Source organism: Heteronotia binoei, chromosome 11 (genome assembly GCF_032191835.1).
Source record: "Heteronotia binoei isolate CCM8104 ecotype False Entrance Well chromosome 11, APGP_CSIRO_Hbin_v1, whole genome shotgun sequence".
NCBI classification, from domain to species: Eukaryota; Metazoa; Chordata; class Lepidosauria; order Squamata; family Gekkonidae; genus Heteronotia; species Heteronotia binoei.
In genome coordinates, this window is record NC_083233.1 from 68,933,763 (window position 1) to 68,955,962 (window position 22,200).

At 47.9% G+C, this 22,200-nt stretch overlaps 1 protein-coding gene across 2 annotated transcripts in view; it reads right to left on the reverse strand.

The window, feature by feature from the left end:
- Window positions 1-22,200, reverse strand: part of MMP17 (matrix metallopeptidase 17) — a 250,682-nt gene that overhangs the window by 57,450 nt on the left and 171,032 nt on the right. For both annotated transcript variants that reach the window (XM_060249363.1, XM_060249365.1), the window contains exon 3: window positions 7,989-8,115. In XM_060249363.1, the coding sequence (XP_060105346.1) occupies window positions 7,989-8,115 (127 nt within the window). The remainder of the gene's footprint in view (window positions 1-7,988; window positions 8,116-22,200) is intronic.

Here is a 22,200-nt window from a genome sequence, read left to right on the forward strand (position 1 = left end):
TGTGAAAGAGCCGCATATGGCTCCCGAGCCACGGTTTGACCACCCCTGAACTAGACAGTGAAGAATGCAGGACAGATTCCAAGGCACATTGAAAGCTACTGAGATGGAGAAGGGGGAAAAAATCTGCTCTCCCTTGGAAAAGCCAAATGCCAGCGGTTACTCAGATCCCTTCCTTGCACGAACTGGGGCGCACAGCTCTCTCACAAGGCAGAAGAAAACCGAGGTGGCCTCTATATTAGCAAGAATGGAGAACGGTACCAGGACATGCCTTTATGAGTCATTAGCTCTCAGTCCCACCCCCACCCCCCGCCCGCTCTGCGTTCACAGAAAAAAACCCCAGTTTTGCAAGCTGCAGCAGGGGGCGCTGTTGACACACCGGCCGGTTCCCAAGAAGCAGAGACAAGCTGGCCCAGCTCCCAGCGTTCTGGCGTTGCTGATCACCCAGGGAAAGAAAGAAGCTCCGGCAAATGTGGTTCTTGGAAGTCCACGGAACAGAACAAATCCACTGCAAACTCCAGATGCTTCTCTTTTGCACTTGATCCCGGTTCAACCGGTCACGCTCTGTGCTGACTCTCGTCTTCTGCGCAGGACGGCCGCTAAAGATAGCTTTAAAAGTTCTGCTAGAAGCGAATTACAGTGGCCTCCAATGTCAAGTGGACAAAAACAGGGAGCCTCATGTAACTTCCCAGCCTGGGACTGAGCACTCTGGACTCAAGCTAGGATTGCCAGTCCCCAGGTGGAGCAAGTGAGAAGCCCTAAGGCATCCCCATCAAACCAGCCTCAATTGTAGAAAATCCACATATTTTATATAACAAAATCCACTTGTAAGGTAATACGATGACATGCAAAGTGCAAATATAAGCCACACCCGAACGTAAAGTCGATTTACTTATAGTTGACAGTCTGTCCTTTGAAACTGGATAGGCTGTCAACTATAAGTAAATGGACTTTACATTCCGGTGTGGCTTATATTTGCACTTTGCATGTCATCGTATTATCTTACAAGTGGATTTTCTACAATTGAGGCTGGTTTGACGGGGATGCCTTAAGGCAGGGGTGTCAAACATGCAGTTCAAGAGCCGAATCAGGCCCCTGAGCAACTGGCTGTCATCATCTTCCTTCTCCCTCTCTCTTGCTTCCTTCTGCATCACAGCTTGCTTTACAAGGCTTGCTCAATGGCACAGGAGCTACAGAGCAAAACCTCTATTTTCTCCATTGGCTGAGGGGGGAGGAATAGCTTGCTTTGCCAGGCTCTCTCAGTTGCACAGCAGAGCTACTGAGCCATCCTCTCTTTCTTCTACTGGCTGAGGCTCCACCCCAGTCCCCTGGGGAAGGAAGGAAAGAGCCAGAGCTTCTTTTGCCCAGTTCCCTGGATCCCATGGGAGAAATACAAAGAAAGCATCTCTAAGACCAATGAGTGCTAATGTTTTAAGCATGTTTTTAAAATACATATTTGTGTTTGTGCTCTTTATAAAATTTATCTCTCTGCTACCTAATCTTAAATAGCTCCACACACTTGGCTTGGCCCGACATGACTTGGCCCGACCCAGCATGGCCCGGCCCAACAAGGTCTCTTATTTACCCTTTCCTCTGCCTACAGTTCGATCCTAGTGGAAGCTGGTTCAGGTAGCCAGCTCCAGGTTGACTCAGCCTTCCATCCTTCCGAGGTCGGTCAAATGAGTACCCAGCTTGCTGGGGGGAAAGTGTAGATGACTGGGGAAGGCAACGGCAAACCACCCCGTAAAAAGTCTGCCGTGAAAACGCTGTGAAAGCAACGTCACCCCAGAGTCAAAAACGACTGGTGCCTACAGAAATATCTCCTCGCTGTGAACATATGAATCTGCCTTGTTTGGAACCACATGTAGGTTCCATGTGGTTCCAGACAGTGTCGTCCACTCTGGCTGGCATCAGCTCTCTGGGGTTTCAACACTTGTTCCTGGAGATCATAGAAACATAAAGCTGGATGGGATCCCCAAGGGTCATCTAGACCAACCCCTTGCACAATGCAGGTAATTCACAACTACCTCCCCCCCTCATGACCCCACTCTATGTCTAGAAGAAGGCCAAAAATCTTCCAGGAAGAAAATTCCATCCTGACCACAAGGTGGCAATTGGCATTAGCTGGGGTTTGTAAGAAAGGGCCCCAAGAGCCCTTTCATCTCTCTCATCTCTTCCCATCCTCCCTCTCATGACTGGCCTAAAACCACAGGATCAGCATTGCTCTCAGATGGTCATCTAAAGGTAAAGGTAGTCCCCTGTGCAAGCACGACTCTGGGGTGATGTCGCATCACGACATTTTCACGGCGGACTTTTTACTGGGTGGTTTGCCATTGCCTTCCCCAGTCATCTACACTTCCCCCCCCCAGCAAGCTGGCTACTCATTTTACCGATCTTGGAAGGATGGAAGGCTGAGTCAACCTCGAGCCGGCTCCCTGAACCCAGCTTCCACTGGGATCGAACTCAGGTCGTGAGCAGAGAGCTCTAGCCTTTGCTTAAAAACCTCCAAAGGAGAGGAGAAAGATGATTCATTCAGAGAGGCCAGAGGTTGAACTTAAGACCTTGTGCACGTGAAGGTTCCTAGTATTGGTTTTCGGACTGAAACGAAAAGCACTTTGCAGTCATCATGACAAATACCGTATTTGCCGGCGTATAAGACGACTGGGCGTATAAGACGACTGGGCGTATAAGACGACCCCCCAACATTTCCACTCAAAATATAGAGTTTGTTATATACCCCCTCTTCCGCACACCTTCCATTACAGTACCTGTCACTGTCACCATTGTACGGCCGCAGTGCGACCGCAGCGCCTCCGGCCCGCCCCTGCATCTCCCTGTGACCGGCACTAGTGCGCAAGTGCGCATGTGCAAGCTCTGCGTAGACAAGGGGAGGGCCGGAGCGCCACTGCTTCCTGCCGAGCAGAACGGGCCAGTCACGCCGAAAAGGCTGGCACCCCTGTCTCGCTGCTGATGCTCGCCGCAGCCACACTGATGACTCGCCGCGGCCGCGCTGGATACCGTGCGATACTGGACGGTATGTAGAATGAGGTGGGCGGGCATTGGGAGGCCACTATGGGCACCGGGTGAGCATCGGAAGGCCACTATGGGCAGCTATGTCTATCCCAACTGAAGTGCACCCGGCATATAAGACGACCCCCCCCCCCCACTTGGAGGCATGTTTTTCAGGGCAAAAAAGTAGTCTTATACGCCAGCAAATACTGTACGTCTTCTCTCCTTCCACACAAGATGGGCACAGAATGGTGGATGCAATCAAGATGGCGGCCCAACTTTACGTGCTGATTTAAGCTCCTCTTGCAACCAATTAGCGAGTCCCAACACAAGAAACCGCCTCAATAGCAGCGGCGGGCGTCATTCCAGTGGCCCTCCCTTTGGCCTCCCGATTTCTCTTCTTCTGATCAGTGAGCAAAACACGATTTGTATTTCCAGCATCCTTTATCACCCCACTGCAGACAGCCAAAATCGTGTAAATCCTCAAGCCACCTCCAAGAGGTTGGAGTTTTTTTTGTCCTGGGTATAAACAACGCCGCTTGAAGCTGATCTACAGTCAAACGTTCCTGTCCGCTCAAAATATTCAGAATAGGCTCGAATAAATCCCCGACAGAGGAAGATGTCAGGGAAGCAGGCAGGGCTCAGAGAGGAGAGACCTAGCTGCTAAATACAACATCAGCTCGGGCGAGGGAATCACAGTTTGGATCTCTGCCACAGCTTGCCTGTATGGACTTAGGCACAACACCAGTGTGGATGAGTTAATTTTCTTCTATGCCTGATTCACAATGAAAGGTTGCTCCTGGATAATGATGGGTAATCTTGGCTTACTACGGATGCTTAGAGGGGACAGAACCGGGCACATTCCCGAAGGCTTTCTCCTTTGTAGTTAGTATACCAGTACTGCGGAGGAAGAACCCACTATTTCTCTATCTCAGGGGTAGCCAAAAGTAGCTCTCCAGATTTTTTTTTGCCTACAGCTCCCATCAACCCCAGCCAGCATGGCCAATGGCTGGGGCTGATGGGAGTTGTAGGCAAAAAGCATCTGGAGAGCTACTGTTGGCCACCCCTGCTCTATCTCATCTATGCCTTAATGGGGATCCAAATTGTTTTGCATCATGCTCCTCTCCTCCATGTATCCTTGCAACCCCCCTGTGAAGTAGAGTCGCCAGCCTCCAGGCGGGGCCTTGAGATCTCCTGCTTTGACGCCTGATCTCTAACTGGCAGGGATCAGCTCCCCTGGAGAAAGTGGCTGCTTTGAAGGTTGGACTCTGTGGCATTGTATCATGCTGAGGCCCCTCCCCTCTCCAAGCCCCACCCTCTCCCGGATCCACCCCCAAAGTCTCCAGGTATTTTCCAACACAGACCTGGCAACCCCATTGTGAGGCAGGTTAGGTGGAAAGCGTATGACTGGCCCAAGATCACTTAGGAAGCTTCCACGGCAGAATGGGGATTCGAACCAGATCCTAGTTTAACATTCTAAACACTATATGGCACTGAGCTTTGTGAAACTTCTTCAGCCAAAGGGTGATTAACACATGGGGCGTTTTCGCACTCACCTTCAAGTGGTGCGACCACCCTCCTCACGCCGGCGGATCTGCAGGGATTTCGCACCAGAAGCGCCGGCGCACCCAAAAGAGCCGGCGACTTCCGTCGCGAAACCAGCTCAAACGTTTTCCTGCTTCTTGGCGGTTTCCGTTTGAGCTGGTTTCGCAACGGAAGTCGCCGGCTCTTTTGGGTGCGCCGGTGCTTCTGGTGCGAAATCCCTGCAGATCCGCCGGCGTGAGGAGGGTGGTCGCACCACTTGAAGGTCAGTGCGAAAACGCCCATGGAATTCACTGCCACAGGCGGCAGCGGCTACCAGCATAAACAGTTTCAAGAGGGGATTGGATCAACATATGGAGCAGAGATGCTCTGTATTCTTGGTGTTTGGAGGGCACAGTGGGGGGGCTTCTAGTGTCCTGGTCCCATTGGTGGACCTCCTGATGGCACTCGGTTTTTTTGGCCACTGCGTGGCACAGAGTTTTAGACTGGATGGCCCATTGGCCTGATCCAACACGGCTTCTCTTAGGTTCTTATTTCCTGCCATCATGTCTTTATCTGAGTTACTGAGTTTCGACAAGGAGGCAATAAAGGCAAAGAATTATATATCTCGAACAGAACACAGTATCTTATTCCAAGACACTGCAATGCTGGATAACACATCCAATTACCATGTTGGATTACACAGAGAAGTCATTGAAATCCATAAACACAAAACAATTTCAACAGGAAGGAAGGAAGTTTTAAAATGAATAGGGCATGGCTTCCAGTCCTGAAAAACACAAAATGCCCTACTGCTTACAACAATTTCTATAGCCAATCCATATACAAAAGAACCGCCTCAGATAAGCTCCTCCATCAGCATGTCACAGCCCAGGAAGCTCCCACAAGATAATGACTCAGCCCTATCCCACCTGCCTGAGAAGGTATAAATTACCTGCCTACCAACTTCTTCTCAATTTGACCCAGAGAGAACTCCAGTGTTCTGGGTTACACCTCTGAGGATGCCAGTCACAGTTGCTGGTGAAATGTCAGGCCTCACAATGTCAAGAGCATGGCCACACAGCCTGGAAAATCTACAACAACTGATGGACTCCGACCGTGAAAGCCTTTGATAACATAATTATATAAGGATTACCCTCTTGCCTCCCCAATCCCTCCATTAGCAGTCCCCAATCTCAGTAAACTTGCAGGCCCACTGGAACTGGGAGACGGGAAATGGACGCTGCAACAAAATGGCTGCCACAGGAGCCAATCACAAAACGGATGCTATGGGGTGCTGGGGCCAATCACAAGCTGTTGGGAGGTTGCAAGCCATGCACCCTCCTACGATGGAGGCAGTAACTTCTGAATAGATGTTCCTTATAGACACAAAGTCCATTAGGTTCTTCTGAAGCATCTTCTGCTCCCATGAGATGGTGGAAACCAGGACTGGCTCTCTGCTTGGTGCAAGAAGGTGGTGGGCATCATAGTGGCACCACATTGTAAACCAAGGCCCAAGATTATTACCATCTTGTATTGCTTTGGAATACAGATGAGCAAACATCTAGGGGAGGGACGGTGGCTCAGTGGTAGAGCATCTGCTTGGGAAGCAGACGGTCCCAGGTTCAATCCCCGGCATCTCCTAAAAAGGGTCCAGGAAAATAGGTGTGGAAAACCTCAGCTTGAGACCCTGGAGAGCCGCTGCCAGTCTGAGAAGACAATACTGACTTTGATGGACCAAGGGTCTGGTTCAGTAGAAGGCAGCTTCATATGTTCATATGTTCAAACAATCCCTAACTCTCAGTGCCAACTGCTAACCTGAAAGCACGCACCACTGAAGAAATTTCAGTAGGATTCTAAGTAGACCTGCTTGGGATTTCACTGTTTGTGTTTTTAAAGATTTTTATGCTTTTGCCAGTGCTTTTTGAAAATGAAGATTAATTTGTCTTGTGTGCCTGTTGTACACTTTTAATCGCTCCATACTATGGCATGTCGCTTGCTGAAATTAGGATCATCCTACGGGATTTTGCACGTGTCACGTTAATACTTGCGCTTTGCTTCTGTTCTTTTTAGACTTCTGGATGATTCTACAACCCTAATCCTACTGCATTGGCATGCAGAGCGCCAAATAACATCTTATAACATCATTATATGCAGCCCTCAATAAGAATTAAAACCCGCCATCTGGATCCTAGCAAGTGAACCTGAAACTGTACTACATATTTTAAACCGTAGGAACTGTTGAAAAGTTCTAATGATTTTATTGTACCACGATTTTAATATTATGCTCTTTTAACTGTTGTTAGCCGCCTTGAGCCTGTTAGGGAAGGGCGGGATATAAATGTAATAAAAGAAATACTTCACTAAATTGACTCACTCTCCGTAACCCGTCTTGAGTCCAAGTGAGAAAGGTGGATTATAAATGAAGTATTTTTTTTAAAAAAACCACGCAATTAATGGCAGTTACACGCAGGGGTGGAATTCTAACAGGAGCTCCTTTGCATATTAGGATGCCTTGTAAGCTCTTGGAGGACTGGCTACATCAGGAGTGTGTGGCCTAATATGCAAAGAGCTCCTGCTAGAATTCCACCCCTGGTTACACGTACAACATACATCATTTACCCATAATCATGTCCATGTTCAAGGCTGACATACAAATAACGTTGAAAAGGTTTTTATGGGAAAACTGGCTTATTAGCCTTCCGTAGGGCCTGTAAAACGGAGCTGTTCCACCATGCTTTTAGCTGAGGCTGCGGGCATCTATTCTTGATCTGGTTGGCCTCCCCGGCCAGCATTGTCATCTGTGCTAGGAATTGGAATAAAAACTGCCATCCCTATGAGATATCATGATGTGAGATGGCTAGGCTGGGCAATATGTGATATGGACATATGAAGCTGCCTTCTACTGAATCAGACCCTTGGTCCATCAAAGTCAGTATTGTCTTCTCAGACTGGCAGCGGCTCTCCAGGGTCTCAAGCTGAGGTTTTTCACACCTATTTGCCTGGACCCTTTTTTGGAGATGCCAGGGACTGAACCTGGGACCTTCTGCTTCCCAAGCAGATGCTCTACCACTGAGCCACCGTCCCTCCCCAATATCATGATATCGTGGTAATCTGAGTGCTGTTGAGGTGTCTGTTTATAAAATGTTTTAATTGTATTTTATTGTTTTATTATATGCTGTACTCCGCCCTGAGCCCTACGGAGAATGGGCGGAATAGAAATTTACTAAAATAAATAAATAAATGCAAAACCAAGCAGGTTTCCAAGTCACAGAGAGACAGAGAGAATCTGAAACAGTGTGCTTTTGTGTAGAGATCGTGCACAGTCCAAGGTCACACTGCCTTTCTGATGGAGATCCAGAGGATGGCTCAAATGCACATGCAAATCTGCAACATGATGACCCTGCGGGCTTGAACCAGCCCTGAGAAACTCCCTGAAGTGTGGTTCGTTGCATGCTTACCTCCAAGATAGGTTCCTTTTATTCCACTTGGTCGCCACCTGAGCGTGTCGCCTCCTCCTCGCCTCTGATTTGGAAAGATCAGGTAAAGAGCACCGAGGCGTCTTCATTAATTTCAATGTGGCTTCATCTGTAGTTCAGAAAACAAGCTGGGTTATTGCCTTGGAAGGACACAATGGACCAGGGCTGCTTGCACTTGCTTAGAAACTATATTTAGAGGGTAGCCATGCTGGTCTATAGTAGAACACTAAGATTTGAGTCCAGTAACACCTAGAGACCAACAAGATTTTCAGATATAAGCTTCTGAAAAGCAAAGCACTCTTTGTCAGAGCTTTGACTCTTGAAAGCTTATACAGGGCTGGCCAAACTTGCTTAATGTAAGAGCCACATAGAATAAACATCAGATGTCTGAGAACCACAAGATATGAATGTCAGATGTTTGAGAGCCACAAGGAGGAAGGAAGGAAGGAAGGAAGGAAGGAAGGAAGGAAGGAAGGAAGGAAGGAAGGAAGGAAGGAAGGAAGGAAGGAAGGAAGGAAGGCAAATAGATGGGGGAGGGAGAAGGGAAGAGAGGTGGAAAGAAAGCAACTTTAACTTTAAATGCATTCTCCAAGTTGACAGCTGGCTTGGCTTGGAGAAGTGATTTAAAGAGACAAATGCCTTCTCCACGTTGGCCAACAGAGTGGTGGGGGCTTCAAGAGCCACACAAAATGTGTGAAAGATCCACATGTGGCTCCCGAGCCACAGTTTGGCCATCCCTGGCTTATATCCTGAAAACCTTGTTGATTCCTAAGGCGCAGCTGGAACTCAGATTTACAAACTACTGGCATTAGTAGAAAAGAGCAAGAGCCCACTAGCACCTTAAAGACTAACAAGATTTCTGGGTTTAATCAGTCACTGGTCATTTCAGTTATCATAGTGGCCGTTACACGCGTGCCTTTTTCGTTCAGACGTGAAATTGATTCAAAGGTATTTGTTACAATTCAAGTGTTCTCACACTACAAAGCATTTTGTGAAACATCAAGAGATAGCTGTGGCCTTAACTGCCAGGCTCTTTCTAAGGAGGCGTATAACTTCCGGTTTCTCAGAGACAAAGTTAAGCGTACATTCCTTAGACACATTGGAAATAGCAAAACAATGGCAAGGGAACCTGACAACCTCGACTCACATTCCCCACTCTGCCATGAAGCTAACAGGTTGGCTGTTCATGCTCTTTCAACCTAGCCTCCCTCACAGAGGCAAGGGAACTTGACAACCTCGACTCACGAAGGCTCTTTCTAAGGAGGCGTATAACTTCCGGTTTCTCAGAGACAAAGTTAAGCGTACATTCCTTAGACACATTGGAAATAGCAAAACAATGGCAAGGGAACCTGACAACCTCGACTCACATTCCCCACTCTGCCATGAAGCTAACAGGTTGGCTGTTCATGCTCTTTCAACCTAGCCTCCCTCACAGAGGCAAGGGAACTTGACAACCTCGACTCACGAAGGCTCTTTCTAAGGAGGCGTATAACGTCCGGTTTCTCAGAGACAAAGTTAAGCGTACATTCCTTAGATACATTGGAAATAGCAAAACAATGGCAAGGGAACCTGACAACCTCGACTCACATTCCCCACTCTGCCATGAAGCTAACTGGCTGGCCATTCATGCTCTTTCAACCTAGCCTCCCTCACAGAGTCGTTGTGAGATAACGTGGGGGGGAAGAGAGAATCACGCACGTTGCCTTCAGCTCTTTCAAGAAGGGAATGACAACTAAAGAGAGACACAAGGCTGGTCTGAAACCTGATTATGATCTCTTCGCAACCGGAAATGACTCTTTAAAATCATGGGAGTTAACCGAAGATCAAATAAAATTTTGTGTTTTAATTGGGGAGGATTAAAAAAAACAACAACCCAAGAAAAGTTTCAGATAAATTCGTCAGATTCTCAATATGAAAATACTGATACTGGTTCCCTGAAGGCACCTTCCAATGAATGTATCAACCAACATGAAACTTACATTTTAAAAACCCCATCAGCATTAAAACAAACAGTAGCAACTTTAAGCAAAGAGACCCTTCATGTAAAAGTAGGGGTTTGACCCCAGTCCTAGCCTTACAGGGGTGGCCCTAGACTGTCCAGCACCCTAGGCAAGGCTAACGTCTGGTGCCCCCCCCCCCCACTAATAATGTCACCAAGTCATGTGGGGGGCACCCGATTTGGTGCCCCCAGAAGTCCAGCACCCTAGGCAATCACCTAGTTTGCCTAGTGGCAGGGCCAGCTGCGCTGACAGTGCAGCGCCTTGCATTTTATACTTGCTTTCATTCTACTTAAAGGTGACATTCCATCTCCTCTGAGGGATTGCTTTGGTTTGATTGACAGCTCTTTATTTACTTTATCTGTAGCCCACCTTGCTCTCCAATAGGAATCCAAAGTGGTTTACACGGTTCTCCTCTCCTTCATTTTATCCTCAAAACAACCCTGTGAGCGACGGCAGGCTAAGACAGTCTGACTAGTCACTGAAGTCACTCAGCGAGCTTCCATGGATTGAGATGGGATTTGCACCCAGATTCTAGTCTGACAGATACCTCCAAGATACTAGTCCGACAATCAGTTCACCAGACTGGCTCTCGGTAGTTCTCAACCTTTTGGAGGTGAAACCGACTGAAAAAGACAAAACAAAACAAAAACCTGGCTGCATTTTTTAGAGCCCAGGTAACTTGCCTTCTCCAAAATAAAATGCGAGAGCCCCGCATTAGCTGGAATCAAACAAGTTTATACTTTATGTCATGGAATCCCGCAAAGTGATATCGGGCCATCACACCTTGTCGGTCTTACCCCCCTCACAGGGTTCTTGTGAGGATAAAACGGAGGAGAGAAAAATGATGTCGGCCATTTTGGCTCCTCGTTGGGAATAAAGGTGGAGCAGAAATGAAGTAGGTAAGTAAGCGAGCCAACGCAAGTTTGCCGAGGAGCCTTCCCTCCTGGGTCACCCTCTTCCGCCTCCTCCCTCCTGGCCTTGTGAATCGCTACAAGGGAATCCTGACCCCATTTGGGGGCCTGACCCACAGCTGCTGAACCACTGACTTAAAGAAAAAACAACAACCTGTATGTGAGACTTGAAAGAAAGGTCCTAACCTTATCCAGGCAACGGCTTGCATAAATTTTGACCGATTCCCCACTAGCCTTATGCCGCTCTCACGCTCCTCTTCTCCACGGGGCTTCCATCTGATTTTTACACTCTCTGCCCCGGGGCGCGGCAAACAGAAACTGGTTTTTAGAGGATCGTGTTTGCTGCGCGGAAGAGGCAGATATCCGATGGAAGCCCCGCCGAGAAGAGTGAAAGCGGCAAAAGACTAGTGGGAAATCGGTCTCTGTTCCAAGATGACTTCTAGAAGGGACAGTTCACATGCCCCAATTTACATTTCAGCGCGCTCTTCCCATTTCACCAGCAGTGCAGGCAAACCAATGAAAACAAACCATCCTCACTCTTTTTGCTCCTAGGCACCTTGGCGCATCCGATACGATAGAAAAGAAAAATAATTACCCATATTTAATTAAGAGCCAGGAAGGAGAGCCTGAGTGACACAGCAAGGAGGAGAGGAAGAGAGGAAAGTTAAGCCGTCAGATAAAGAAAGCCTGATGTCTGCTGCTCAAAGTCTGAGTCGCCCAAAGCGGCCAGGGGTGTTCTTGCATTGGGCAAAGGCACCGCATCTCAGAATTAGCAGTTTTTCTGCTAAATGGGAAGCAGGTTTGAGGAGTGACCCACACCGTGGCAGGCCAAAGGTCCACTTACCAGGATGCCTTTTTCATCTAATGGGCACTGGGGCTTTAGAAGTCTGCAAAAAAAAAAAAAAGGCTCTTCTAATTCATCACCCTGGCAATCCAAATTTTGGTGCCAAGGGAAGCAAAATTCTGCAACTGGTACTGAATATGCTCAGTGTTTTTACGATCTTAATGCCTTTTGGGGGTGGGCATTTTGGGAGCAGCGCAAAAGTGTGCAGAGAGGCAGCTTTACCCACACGCTCATCCGGGAGCTGTGTCAAGGACAGCCAGTCTCTGAGATGGAAGGCAGATGTTGCTATCACTTGAGCACTGCCCTCCAAGGCAAACAAAGTAATAAGTTACTAGCCCTTACGGCTGAAGGCAGTGTGCATGTTTGAGGGACATCGGCTGTCATAAAAGATTGAGGGACATCAGCTGTCATCAAAGGCTGATGTAAAAGAGAGGAGGAATTTATGTTATCCTGTATCCCTTTGGGAAGGACGAGACTGACAGTATGATTTTTTGATGGCTATTAGAATGGCTCAGTGAAGTTTCCTGGTTGGGAGGCAGCATAAGTGAATGCCAGGCCCTGGAGGCACCTGAAACGGGATGGTTATCCTCAAAGCCACTTCCCAAAAAAATTGGCTGGTTGTCGTTGGAGACTCAAAATAAAGACATCTCTTGGGTCTGGGACACACTTCTGACACGGTTGTTCCAGATGAACAGAAAGCATTAGGTGTTTGGTGCATCTTGACCCCCCCTCCAATGCAGTTTGATTGTGAGCCCAGCGGCCTCTGAAGTGCTTAACTGGTTTGGGGACTGAAGAAGGAAGGATATAAGAAACCCTTCCCACATAAACAGATAACACATCAAAAGCCCCACGGGGTGCGCGGAGCTAAGCTGAGCGGTTTTGTGGGTCATGGCTGCATCTCTGCCATCATGTCTGGCCAGTTGTGACCCTACATACAAAACAGGAACTGAAAAGATCAACGATCTTTTTAGGATCTGCCTGCCTCAGCGCTGACATGAGGGGTGGAGATGAGTGTGTGGATTTTAATGTAGCATGGACTTCATACAGGCTTGTAAAAACATTACAATAGATCAGGGGTGGCCAAACCTACTTAACATAACAGCCACATAGAAAATCATCAGATTTTCTTGAATCAAAACTTGAATGTCAGATGAGGAAGGAAGGAAGGAAGGAAGGAAGGAAGGAAGGAAGGAAGGAAGGAAGGAAGGAAGGAAGGAAGGAAGGAAGGAAGGGAGGGAGGGAGGGAGGGAGGGAGGGAGGAAGGAAGGAAGGAAGGAAGGAAGGAAGGAAGGAAGGAAGGAAGGAAGGAAGGAAGGAAGGAAGGAAGGAAGGAAGGAAGGAAGGAAGGAAGGAAGGAAGGAAGGAAGGAAGGTTGGTTGATGGGGAGAGGGAGGAGGGAGAGAGACGTGAAAAGAAAGCAGCTTTAAATGCTACAAGCCACAGACTGGCTTGACTTGCAGAAGTGATTTAAAGAGAGAAATGAGCTTTCTAAGCCGGCCAACAGGGCGGTGGGGGCTTTGAGAGCCACATAATAGGTGTGAAAGAGCCACATGTGGCTCCCAAGCTGTAGTTTGGTCACTCCTAAACTCCTAGATGATAAGGGCATTCCTGTTGCTGCTGCTACCATTTTACTGCTGGGATTTCATCCATGGGTGCAAATCACTGGGATTACTGGTGGGATTTCACCCATGGGGGCATTGGGGCTCTTGGAAACGGTGTGTGTGTGGAAGGGCAGAAACCTCTCCTTCCCCATTGCAGCGGTCCAGAGCAGGATATGGCCCTTACAGCATTTGCAAAGTATGCGGATCCCAGCAGTAAAATGGCATTTGTTGTCCTTGGGACTGCTGTGTCATCTAGGTTGGCTCTAAAGAGGGACATTCCAAAAAGTGGGGGAATCAGACTGTGTACCTGTGCTGTAATTCAACTACCAGCTTGTCTAAAGAAATAATTATTTTTCCTAACCTTTAACAGCGTAACCTTAATATACATACAGATCACACGTTATAACAGAGCGGCATGATGAAAAAAATCAATAGCCGGGTCTCTGGGCCCATACCAATAGCTTAAAACAGATTGCCAGCCCTTTCTTAAAAAAGAAAGAAATGCATCTCCCAGGTGTAGAAGCGCTGTTTAGTCATCGGCTTGACTGTCTTTGGGACAGACTTTATTTATTTTCGACTTTAGAGATCTTGAGGCACCCCGGAGTATAGGCATAGACCGTGCAAAGGAAATAGGGGAGGCAGCAATTTGTAGCAACGGGGTAGGGGGAGTAGGCAGGGGTGTGTCCAGGGCCGGCTCTGCCACTAGGCAAACTAGGCAATTGCCTAGGGCGCTGGCCTTCTGGGGGCACCAAATGGTGCACCTCCATGTGACTTGGTGATGTTATCAATGCAGAAGGGGGGTGGCGGCAGTAGTTAGCCTTGCTTCGGGTGCCAAACAGTCTAGGGCCGGCTCTGGGTGTGTCACCTTTACCTTGCCTGTCACCAACCCTGCAACTCCCTCTCCCAGTAACTGCCCCCCTCCCCATGAAGTGCCTCCAAAATCACAGCTAAAGGAAAACAAGCACAATCCTCCTTGTTTTCTCCAATCTTCATCTCAGGATTTATTGAAGGTCCCTGGTCCGCAAACTGCTCGCTTTGTGTCAACAAGGGCGAGGGCCTTCTCCGTAGTGGCCCCTGTCCTGTAGAACCAGCTGCCCGAAGATGTGCTGGCTTTGCAAGACCTCCCCAGGATCTGCAGGGCATGCAAGCCTGCTCTTTTTTGGAAGGCGTTTAGATGATTGTGATCCACCAGGTAGTGGTACACCTCAGCTGCGCCTTCACCATCCACACATCCTACCTGGCTTGATAGCAGACAGATTTTAATGGGGAAATATTTCAAACTGTTTTATAGTCTAATTATTTATTGTACCTTTGTGTTTTTTAAATGGTGTATTTTTGCTGCCCGGAGTCCCGATCCGGGAAGAAGGGTATAAATTTGATAAATAAATAAATGCGTTCCATCTTCCCTGCACCTGCCACAGCTTTCTAGTGAATCAGAGATTCTCAGACACAAGTCCGTTGTTGGAACCTCTAGTTTATCTCTCTTACTTTCTCTCTTTCTCCAGATCTATATATCTCTGTGTGTAAGTAAGTCAAGTGGATCGAATGTTGTTTAACCTTCTTTGCAAGGGTCTAGTTGGACAAGACATTAAGAGACTCCCCATACTCTTAAAAAGTCAATAGCAGCCCCGCCGCACCATAATTTGCATCAGGAGCAGGGTAGTAGGAGAGGGAGGGAAGAAGAGAGTTAACCCTTCCAACCCGGTGTGGTTTTACCCCTCAAAAGTGATGCCCCCCTCTGGCTGTCATGTGCCATGAAGGAAGTAAAACCATAAACCAACATACATGTATTTATTGTAGAAAGCGAAAACCATTTAAGAGCCCATTATAAGCTTCCGCCTGGGCCATGGGACGGAGACAGTGCTGGTCGCCCTGGTGGATGACCTTCAGCGGCACCTGGATCGAGGCGGCTCGGCGGTACTGATGCTGTTAGACCTATCGGCAATGTTCGATACGGTCGACCATCAGTTGCTGACTTGCCATCTCGCCGACATGGGGATTCAGGGGCTGGCCTTACAATGGCTTTCCTCTTTCCTTGATGGTCGGGGACAAAGGGTGGCGATTGGGGATAAATTGTCCCGGAAACACACGCTTGATTGCGGGGTGCCTCAGGGGGCAGTGCTCTCCCCGATGTTGTTCAACATCTACATGCGTCCCCTTGCCCAGATTGCCCGGAGGTATGGTTTGGGTTGTCACCAATATGCCGATGACACCCAGCTCTATCTACTGATGGACGGCCGGCCTGACTGTGTCCCAGAAAATTTGGACCTCGCGTTGCAAGCCGTGGCTGGATGGCTTAGGCTGAGTAGACTGAAACTAAATCCAGTGAAGACAGAGGTCCTTTGCTTGGGTCGGCGGGGTCCAGGAAGGGAAATTCCCCTACCGGCCTTTGATGGTGCGCCACTGACAATGGCGCGCAGGGTCAGGAGCCTGGGGGTACTACTGGAGCCTGCCCTGACAATGGAGGCCCAGATAGCAGCCACGGCTAAGTCCGCATTCTTTCATCTGAGGTGGGCAAGGCAGTTGGCTCCTTTCCTGGAGCATGGCGACCTGGCAACAGTGATCCATGCAACGGTCACCTCGAGGTTGGACTACTGTAATGCCCTCTACATGGGGCTGCCCCTGTGCCGAACCCGGAAGTTGCAGCTAGTGCAGAATGCCGCTGCCCGGCTATTGTTAGGGCTCCCTAGGTGGGAGCATATTCAGTCGGGGCTCCGGGGACTGCACTGGCTGCCAATAATATACTGAATTCAGTACAAGGTGCTGGTTCTTACCTTTAAAGCCCTATATGGCCTAGGACCTACCTACCTTAGGGACCATCTCTCCCCATACGTTCCCCAGAGAGTGCTTAGATCTGGTTCTCAAAATCTGCTAATAATCCCCGGGCCGAAGGAGGCCCGCCTGAAGTCAACCAGGGATAAGGCCTTTTCAATTACAGCCCCTGGATGGTGGAACCAGCTACCAGAAGAGATGAGGGCCTTGCGGAACCTAGGGCAGTTCCGCAAGGCCTATAAGACGGTCCTCTTCTGGCTGGCATTTAACTGATTGGGATTTAAAAACTGTGAAGGAAGGTTGTAAGAATAGCACCAAACTGATTGACTGTTTCTCTGTTTTAATTTTTGCAAATTATTTAATGTATTTTACTATTTATTAAGCCGATTGTTGAATTTTATGTTGTGAGCCGCCCTGAGCCCGCCTCAGTGGGGAGGGCAGGATATAAATAGAATGAATAAATAAATAAATAAATAAATACATCTATCCCATGTACAATCATAAAACCACAATGGGAACCCACTCAACTTGACCTGACGCGTTTTGACCTAGATTGGTCTTCTTCAGAGGTCAGAAAGGTAAGTACACATATTGGCTAATAATACAGAATTGTTGTTTAGTCGCACAGTCGAGTCTGACTCTTTGCGACCCCATGAACAAAGTCACGTCAGGCCCTCCTGTCTTCCACCATCCTCCGAAGTCTGTTCAGATTTGTGTTTGTTACATCAGTAACACTGTCCAGCCATCTCATCTTTTGCCATCCCCTTCTTCTTTTGCCTTCTGTCTTTCCCAGCATCATGGTCTTCTCCAGAGAGTGCTCCCTTCTCATTTGGTGGCCAAAGTATTTGAGCTTCAGCTTCAGCATCTGACCTTCCAGGGAACAGTCTGGGTTGATTTCCCTTAGGACTGACTGATTGGATCTTCTTGCAGTCCAAGGGACTCTCAAGATTCTTCTCCAGCACCACATCTCAAAAGCATCTATTCTTCTGCGCTCGGCCTTCCTTATGGTCCAGCTCTCACAGCCATACATTCCCATATTCTCATACAGAATAGAATAAAACAATAGAACAATGCTGGACCACAAGGAAATGTAATGAAGTGACAAAGGCTTAGATATATTCTTGAGGCCTCTTATTCTACAGCCTTATGCCCTAATCAAGGGCATACATATTGTACCCAGTGACTTATTGTATGCTGCATGGTCCAGAATTGATCAAGATAGGTGTAAGGTCAGAGCCTATGTGCCAAGAGTTATGTGTGGGTTCTCATTGTGGTTTCATTGTACACAGGATAGAGGCTTATGATGGGCCCTTAAATGGTTTTAGCTCTCTACAATAAATACATGTATGTTGGGTTATGATTTATTTTACACTTTGTTTTTAATGTTTGGCCCTTTAATTGCATATTAACCCTTCAGGTTTCTTACTCCAGTTTTTGGGTTAAGTTTCTTTCCCTTCTTTGTTTTTCCTAGGAAGTAAAACCATGCAACCCCTTTTTTCATTCCCAGGGCTACTAACAGCATTTGGGGTGGTATGAAGAAAGCTCAGATTTCATTAGTAAAACCACACACTGCCTTCTTGCTCTGAGTCAAGGGTGGCCGAACTGTGGCTTGGGAGCCACATGTGGCTCTTTCACACATATTGTGTGGCTCTTGAAGACCCCCCCCCCAACCCTGTTGGCCAGCTTGGAGAAGGCAGTTGTCTCTTTAAATCACTTCTCCAAGCCAATCCAGCTGGTGGCTTGGAAGATGAATTTAAAGTTCAAGTTGCTTTCTTTCATAAGAACATAAGAGAAGCCATGTTGGATCGGGCCAAAGGCTCATCCAGTCCAACATGCTGTGTCACACACTGGCCAATAAACCTCTCCCTCCCTCTCCCATCTATTTGCCTTCCTTCCTTCCTTCCTTCCTTCCTTCCTTCCTTCCTTCCTTCCTTCCTTCCTTCCTTCCTTCCTTCCTTCCTTGTCTTGCAGCTCTCAAACATCTGACCTTCACATCTTGCAGCTCTTGAGCATCTGATATTTATTCTATGTGGCTCTTACATTAAGCAAATTTGGCCACCCTTGCTCTGAGTTATAACCAATGCTCCCTCTAAGCCGTGGAGTCTTGTGAGCAAGACTTCTTTTTCATGAGCTGCTGGCATTAAAGTAGTGAGTGAGCGGTTTGGCTACTGCATAAATTAGTTTTCTCTGGGGCCATCCTTCCGGAGCTAAGACAAACTCAGCTTAGAGGGAACACTGGTTATAACACTGAACTGAGGCTGTGGTCTTGGAGGGCTGTTAGTGGATGGTGTAAAAATACTGGGAAGATCTAATTCTGGATCTCCCATGGAAAGGGGTGGTGGCTCAGTGGCAGAGTATCTGCTTTGTCTGTGGAAGTTCCCAGGTTCAAACACGGGCATCTCCAGTTAACAAACGATGGTGGAAAAGCTCTGCCTGAGATCTTGGAGAGCCACAGGGCTTTTTTTATAGCAGGAACTCCTTTGCATATTAGGCCACACATCCCTGATGCAGCCAGTCTTCCAAGAGTTTACAGCAGGCCCCATAAGAAGAGCCCTGTAAGCCCCTGGAGGATTGGCTACATCAGGGGTGTGTGGCCTAAGATGCAAAGGAGTTTCTGCTACAAAAAAGGCCCTGGAGAGCCATTACCAGTCTGAATAGACAATACTGACCTTGATAGGCCAGTGGTCTGATTCAGTATAGGATAGATTCACGTATGTTTGTTCCCCGTGTCTTGTCTGTTTAGACGCTCAGAACCAGAGCTTAACAGGCAGATCAAAAATTAAAGAGTGGAAAAGCAAACAGGACTGACCAAAAGAAGAAAACGGAACAGGGTACGGAGATCTGTATTTAGAGGCAGGTGTAAAACATCACCAATATTCTGAGAAGAAGTTGTATTTCAGTTGCCTCAGCTTACACAACGGGGTCCTTTTTAAATACCCCCCCTCTCTCTTTGCCACTAAGCTCAACAACAGGGAAATTTAATCCCAAAGAAACAATATTTTAGCTCCACGTAAGGCCAGCTTTGCTAGAGTCATTAGTAAAAGAAAGGGATGTTTTCCTCAGCTTTGTGAAGTAATTAAAGTAGGGCAGGGGGAACGGGAAAGGGGAAAAAAAAAGAAAGCAGAAAACGTGCCAGCTGTCTAGATGGTTTATCTCACCAAGGGAGGGGAGAACAAAGCTCTCCCAAGACACTGCGGCACCCCTCCAGAAGCGAGCAAGACTGGGGAAATAATTGCCCGCCTCGGGTTGTCCAACCTGAAGGGCGACAAAACACCTGAGCCATGTAATTGCTTCCTTCAAACTGCAAATGGGACCGGATGAGGGGTTTTTTTTGTACACAAACACCCCTGGCTTTCCCAAAGACAGCTGCAGAAAGCCCTCGACACTGCACAACCAGCCACAAAAGAAACACAACATTCCCATGAGTGGGGTGGGGGGGATTGAATGCAGTGAAGCTGCCTCATACTGACAGTCAACTTGGGGTAGTGATTCAAAGCTGGACAAGGACTCCGCAGACCTAGGTTCAAAACCCCGCTTTGCAGTGATACTCAATGAGGGACCAAGGGCCAGTCAATCTAACCTACCGCACAGCATTGTTGAGAGTATAAAATGGAGGAATGGAAGACATAGAATCATATAGTTGGAAGGGACCCAGGGCCATCTAGCCTCTGTTTAAAAACCTCCAAGGAAGGAGAGCCCACCACCTCCTGAGGAAGCCTGTTCCACTGAGGAGCCACTCTAATGGTCAGGAAGTTCTGCCAGAAACTGTTTTTGATTTAATTTCAACTAATTGGTTCTGGTCCTACCTTCTGGGGCCAAGAAGACAATTCCAAACCATCCTCTAGATGACAGCCCTTCAAGTACTTGAAGATGGTGATCATATCACCTCTCAGTTGCCCCCTCTCCAGGCTAAACATCCCCTGCTCCTTCAACCTTTCTTCAAAGGACGTGGTCTCCAGACCCCTCACCATCTTTGTCACCCTCCTCTGGACCCGTTCCAGCTTGTCTATTTCCTTTTTAAAATGGGGTGCCCAAAACTGAACACGACACTTCAGGTCTAATCCTAAATCTGTCCTCCTTGGAAGAATGGCACAACCAAATGATAAAACTGTTTTGTTGATTATGAACCCCTGTCCTCAGTCTTTTATTTATTTAGTTGGCAGTTTAATTTTGCCATGGCCTGCATATCCCAGGCTAGCCAGATCTCATCAGATCTTGAAAGCTAAGCAGGGTTGGCCCTGGCCAGTATTTGGATGGAAGCAGGGGCTGTTTTATAGAAAAATAGGTGGCAGAACTCATTAGCATAACTCATTAGCATATGCCTCCCCCAGCCAAAAGCAACCTGATGCAAGAAAGGAGAGCCCCGGGCGAGTGAGGCCTGCTTGGGCTGGCTGGAGATCCAGCCAGCCCAAGCAGGCTTCACTTGCCTGGGGTTCTCCTGGGCCACCCCCACCCCTGTCGAAAGGCCAGCAAGCCACCCACCACCCAAAATCACATAAGAAGTGGAGAAAGGGTGGTGTGGGCTTCTCCAGGGGTTAATGAGGGCTGCTGGGGGCGTGGCAAAGCCCCTGGTGGCTGGCTGACAGCCTGCTCTCCTAATCCAGGGATTGTTATGTAGCTGCACCTACAATTTCATGGACAAGGTAGGTGGGGAGGAAGAGGAGGAAATGTCAGAAAAATTCAGGAGCTGTGCTCTTGTGAGCTTCTGCTGAATCTGAGGCCTGGATGGGAGAATCAAACCTGGTTCTCCAGAGGAGAGTCCACCACTCTTGTCCACTACAACCTACGGGGTTGCCATAAGTCAGCTGTGACTTGATGGCACTTTTCACTACTTCTGCCAGCTTTAATTTTGAGTACAGGCCACTGTCAGCTTAGATTCTTCGTCGTGTTGTTGGTATAAATCACATCGTACAAGGAGATCTTATGGCAAGAGATAAGCATGAACTGGCTTACGAACCTTTGCTCATGACGAATTCTGGCTGGTCCATGGTTCGCAAACTGCAGCCCGACCACGAACCTCCACAAACTTTTAAGGCAGTTCATGGGGAGCAAACTGCCTGAAGAAAGTCACCGAAACAGCTGAGTGGCAGGAGAAGATTGCTCCTGACTACTCAGCTATTTAGATTCAGGCTCTAAACAGCTGAGCCTGCTTCTACAGCTCAGCTGTTTAAAGGGTTGAGTTCTGAGCTGTATGGTTCAAATAGCTCAGAGCTATTTAAACCTCTGCTTTCTACTCCCCACAAAAAGTGGCAGGGAGCAGAAAGCAGGGTCGTGAACCCATACAAACTGGTTCATATAGGACCAGCAAGATAAGCATAAAAATGCATACGAGTTAACATAAAAATGAACTGCAAAAATGTGGTTTATGTCCATCCCTGCTTTTGCTACCTGTATTTCTGGCTGCTCTGTGCTGATTTACCCCTTACTGCACCATGTACCTCTACGGATCCCTGTCCACAAAGCTTCTGTCTATAGACTGGATCTGACCTATGAGCACAAACCTGCAAGAAGTTCTCTTTAACAAGGACCACTGAGATGAATGGAAACACCCAAGCATGAGTGCTGATTTCAATGGGGCTTGTTCATGAGAACTTCCCAGCAAATGACGTCATGTTAATTAGTGAGAAGGGCCGGTGTGGAAACGTGGTTAGAGTGTATGACTAGGACCTGGGATGATGGGGTTCAAATCCCTAGCTCAGGAGTGGCCAAACTTGCTTAAAATAAGAGCCACATAAAATAAATCTCAGATGTTTGAGAGTCAGAAGACATGAACACTAGATGTTTGAACATAAGAATATAACAGAAGCCATGTTGGATCAGGCCAGTGGCCCATCCAGTCCAACACTCTGTGGCACACAGTTGCCAAAAAAACCCAGGTTCTATGAGGAGGCCCATCAGTGTAGCCAGGACACTAGGAGACCTCCCACTGTGTTCCCCTCAAGAACTGAGAATACAGAGCATCACTGCCCCAGACAGAGAGTTCCAACAATACACTTTGGCTAATAGTCTCTGATGGAGCAATGCTCCATGTATTTATCCAATTTGAGAGACGGGAGGGAGGGAGGG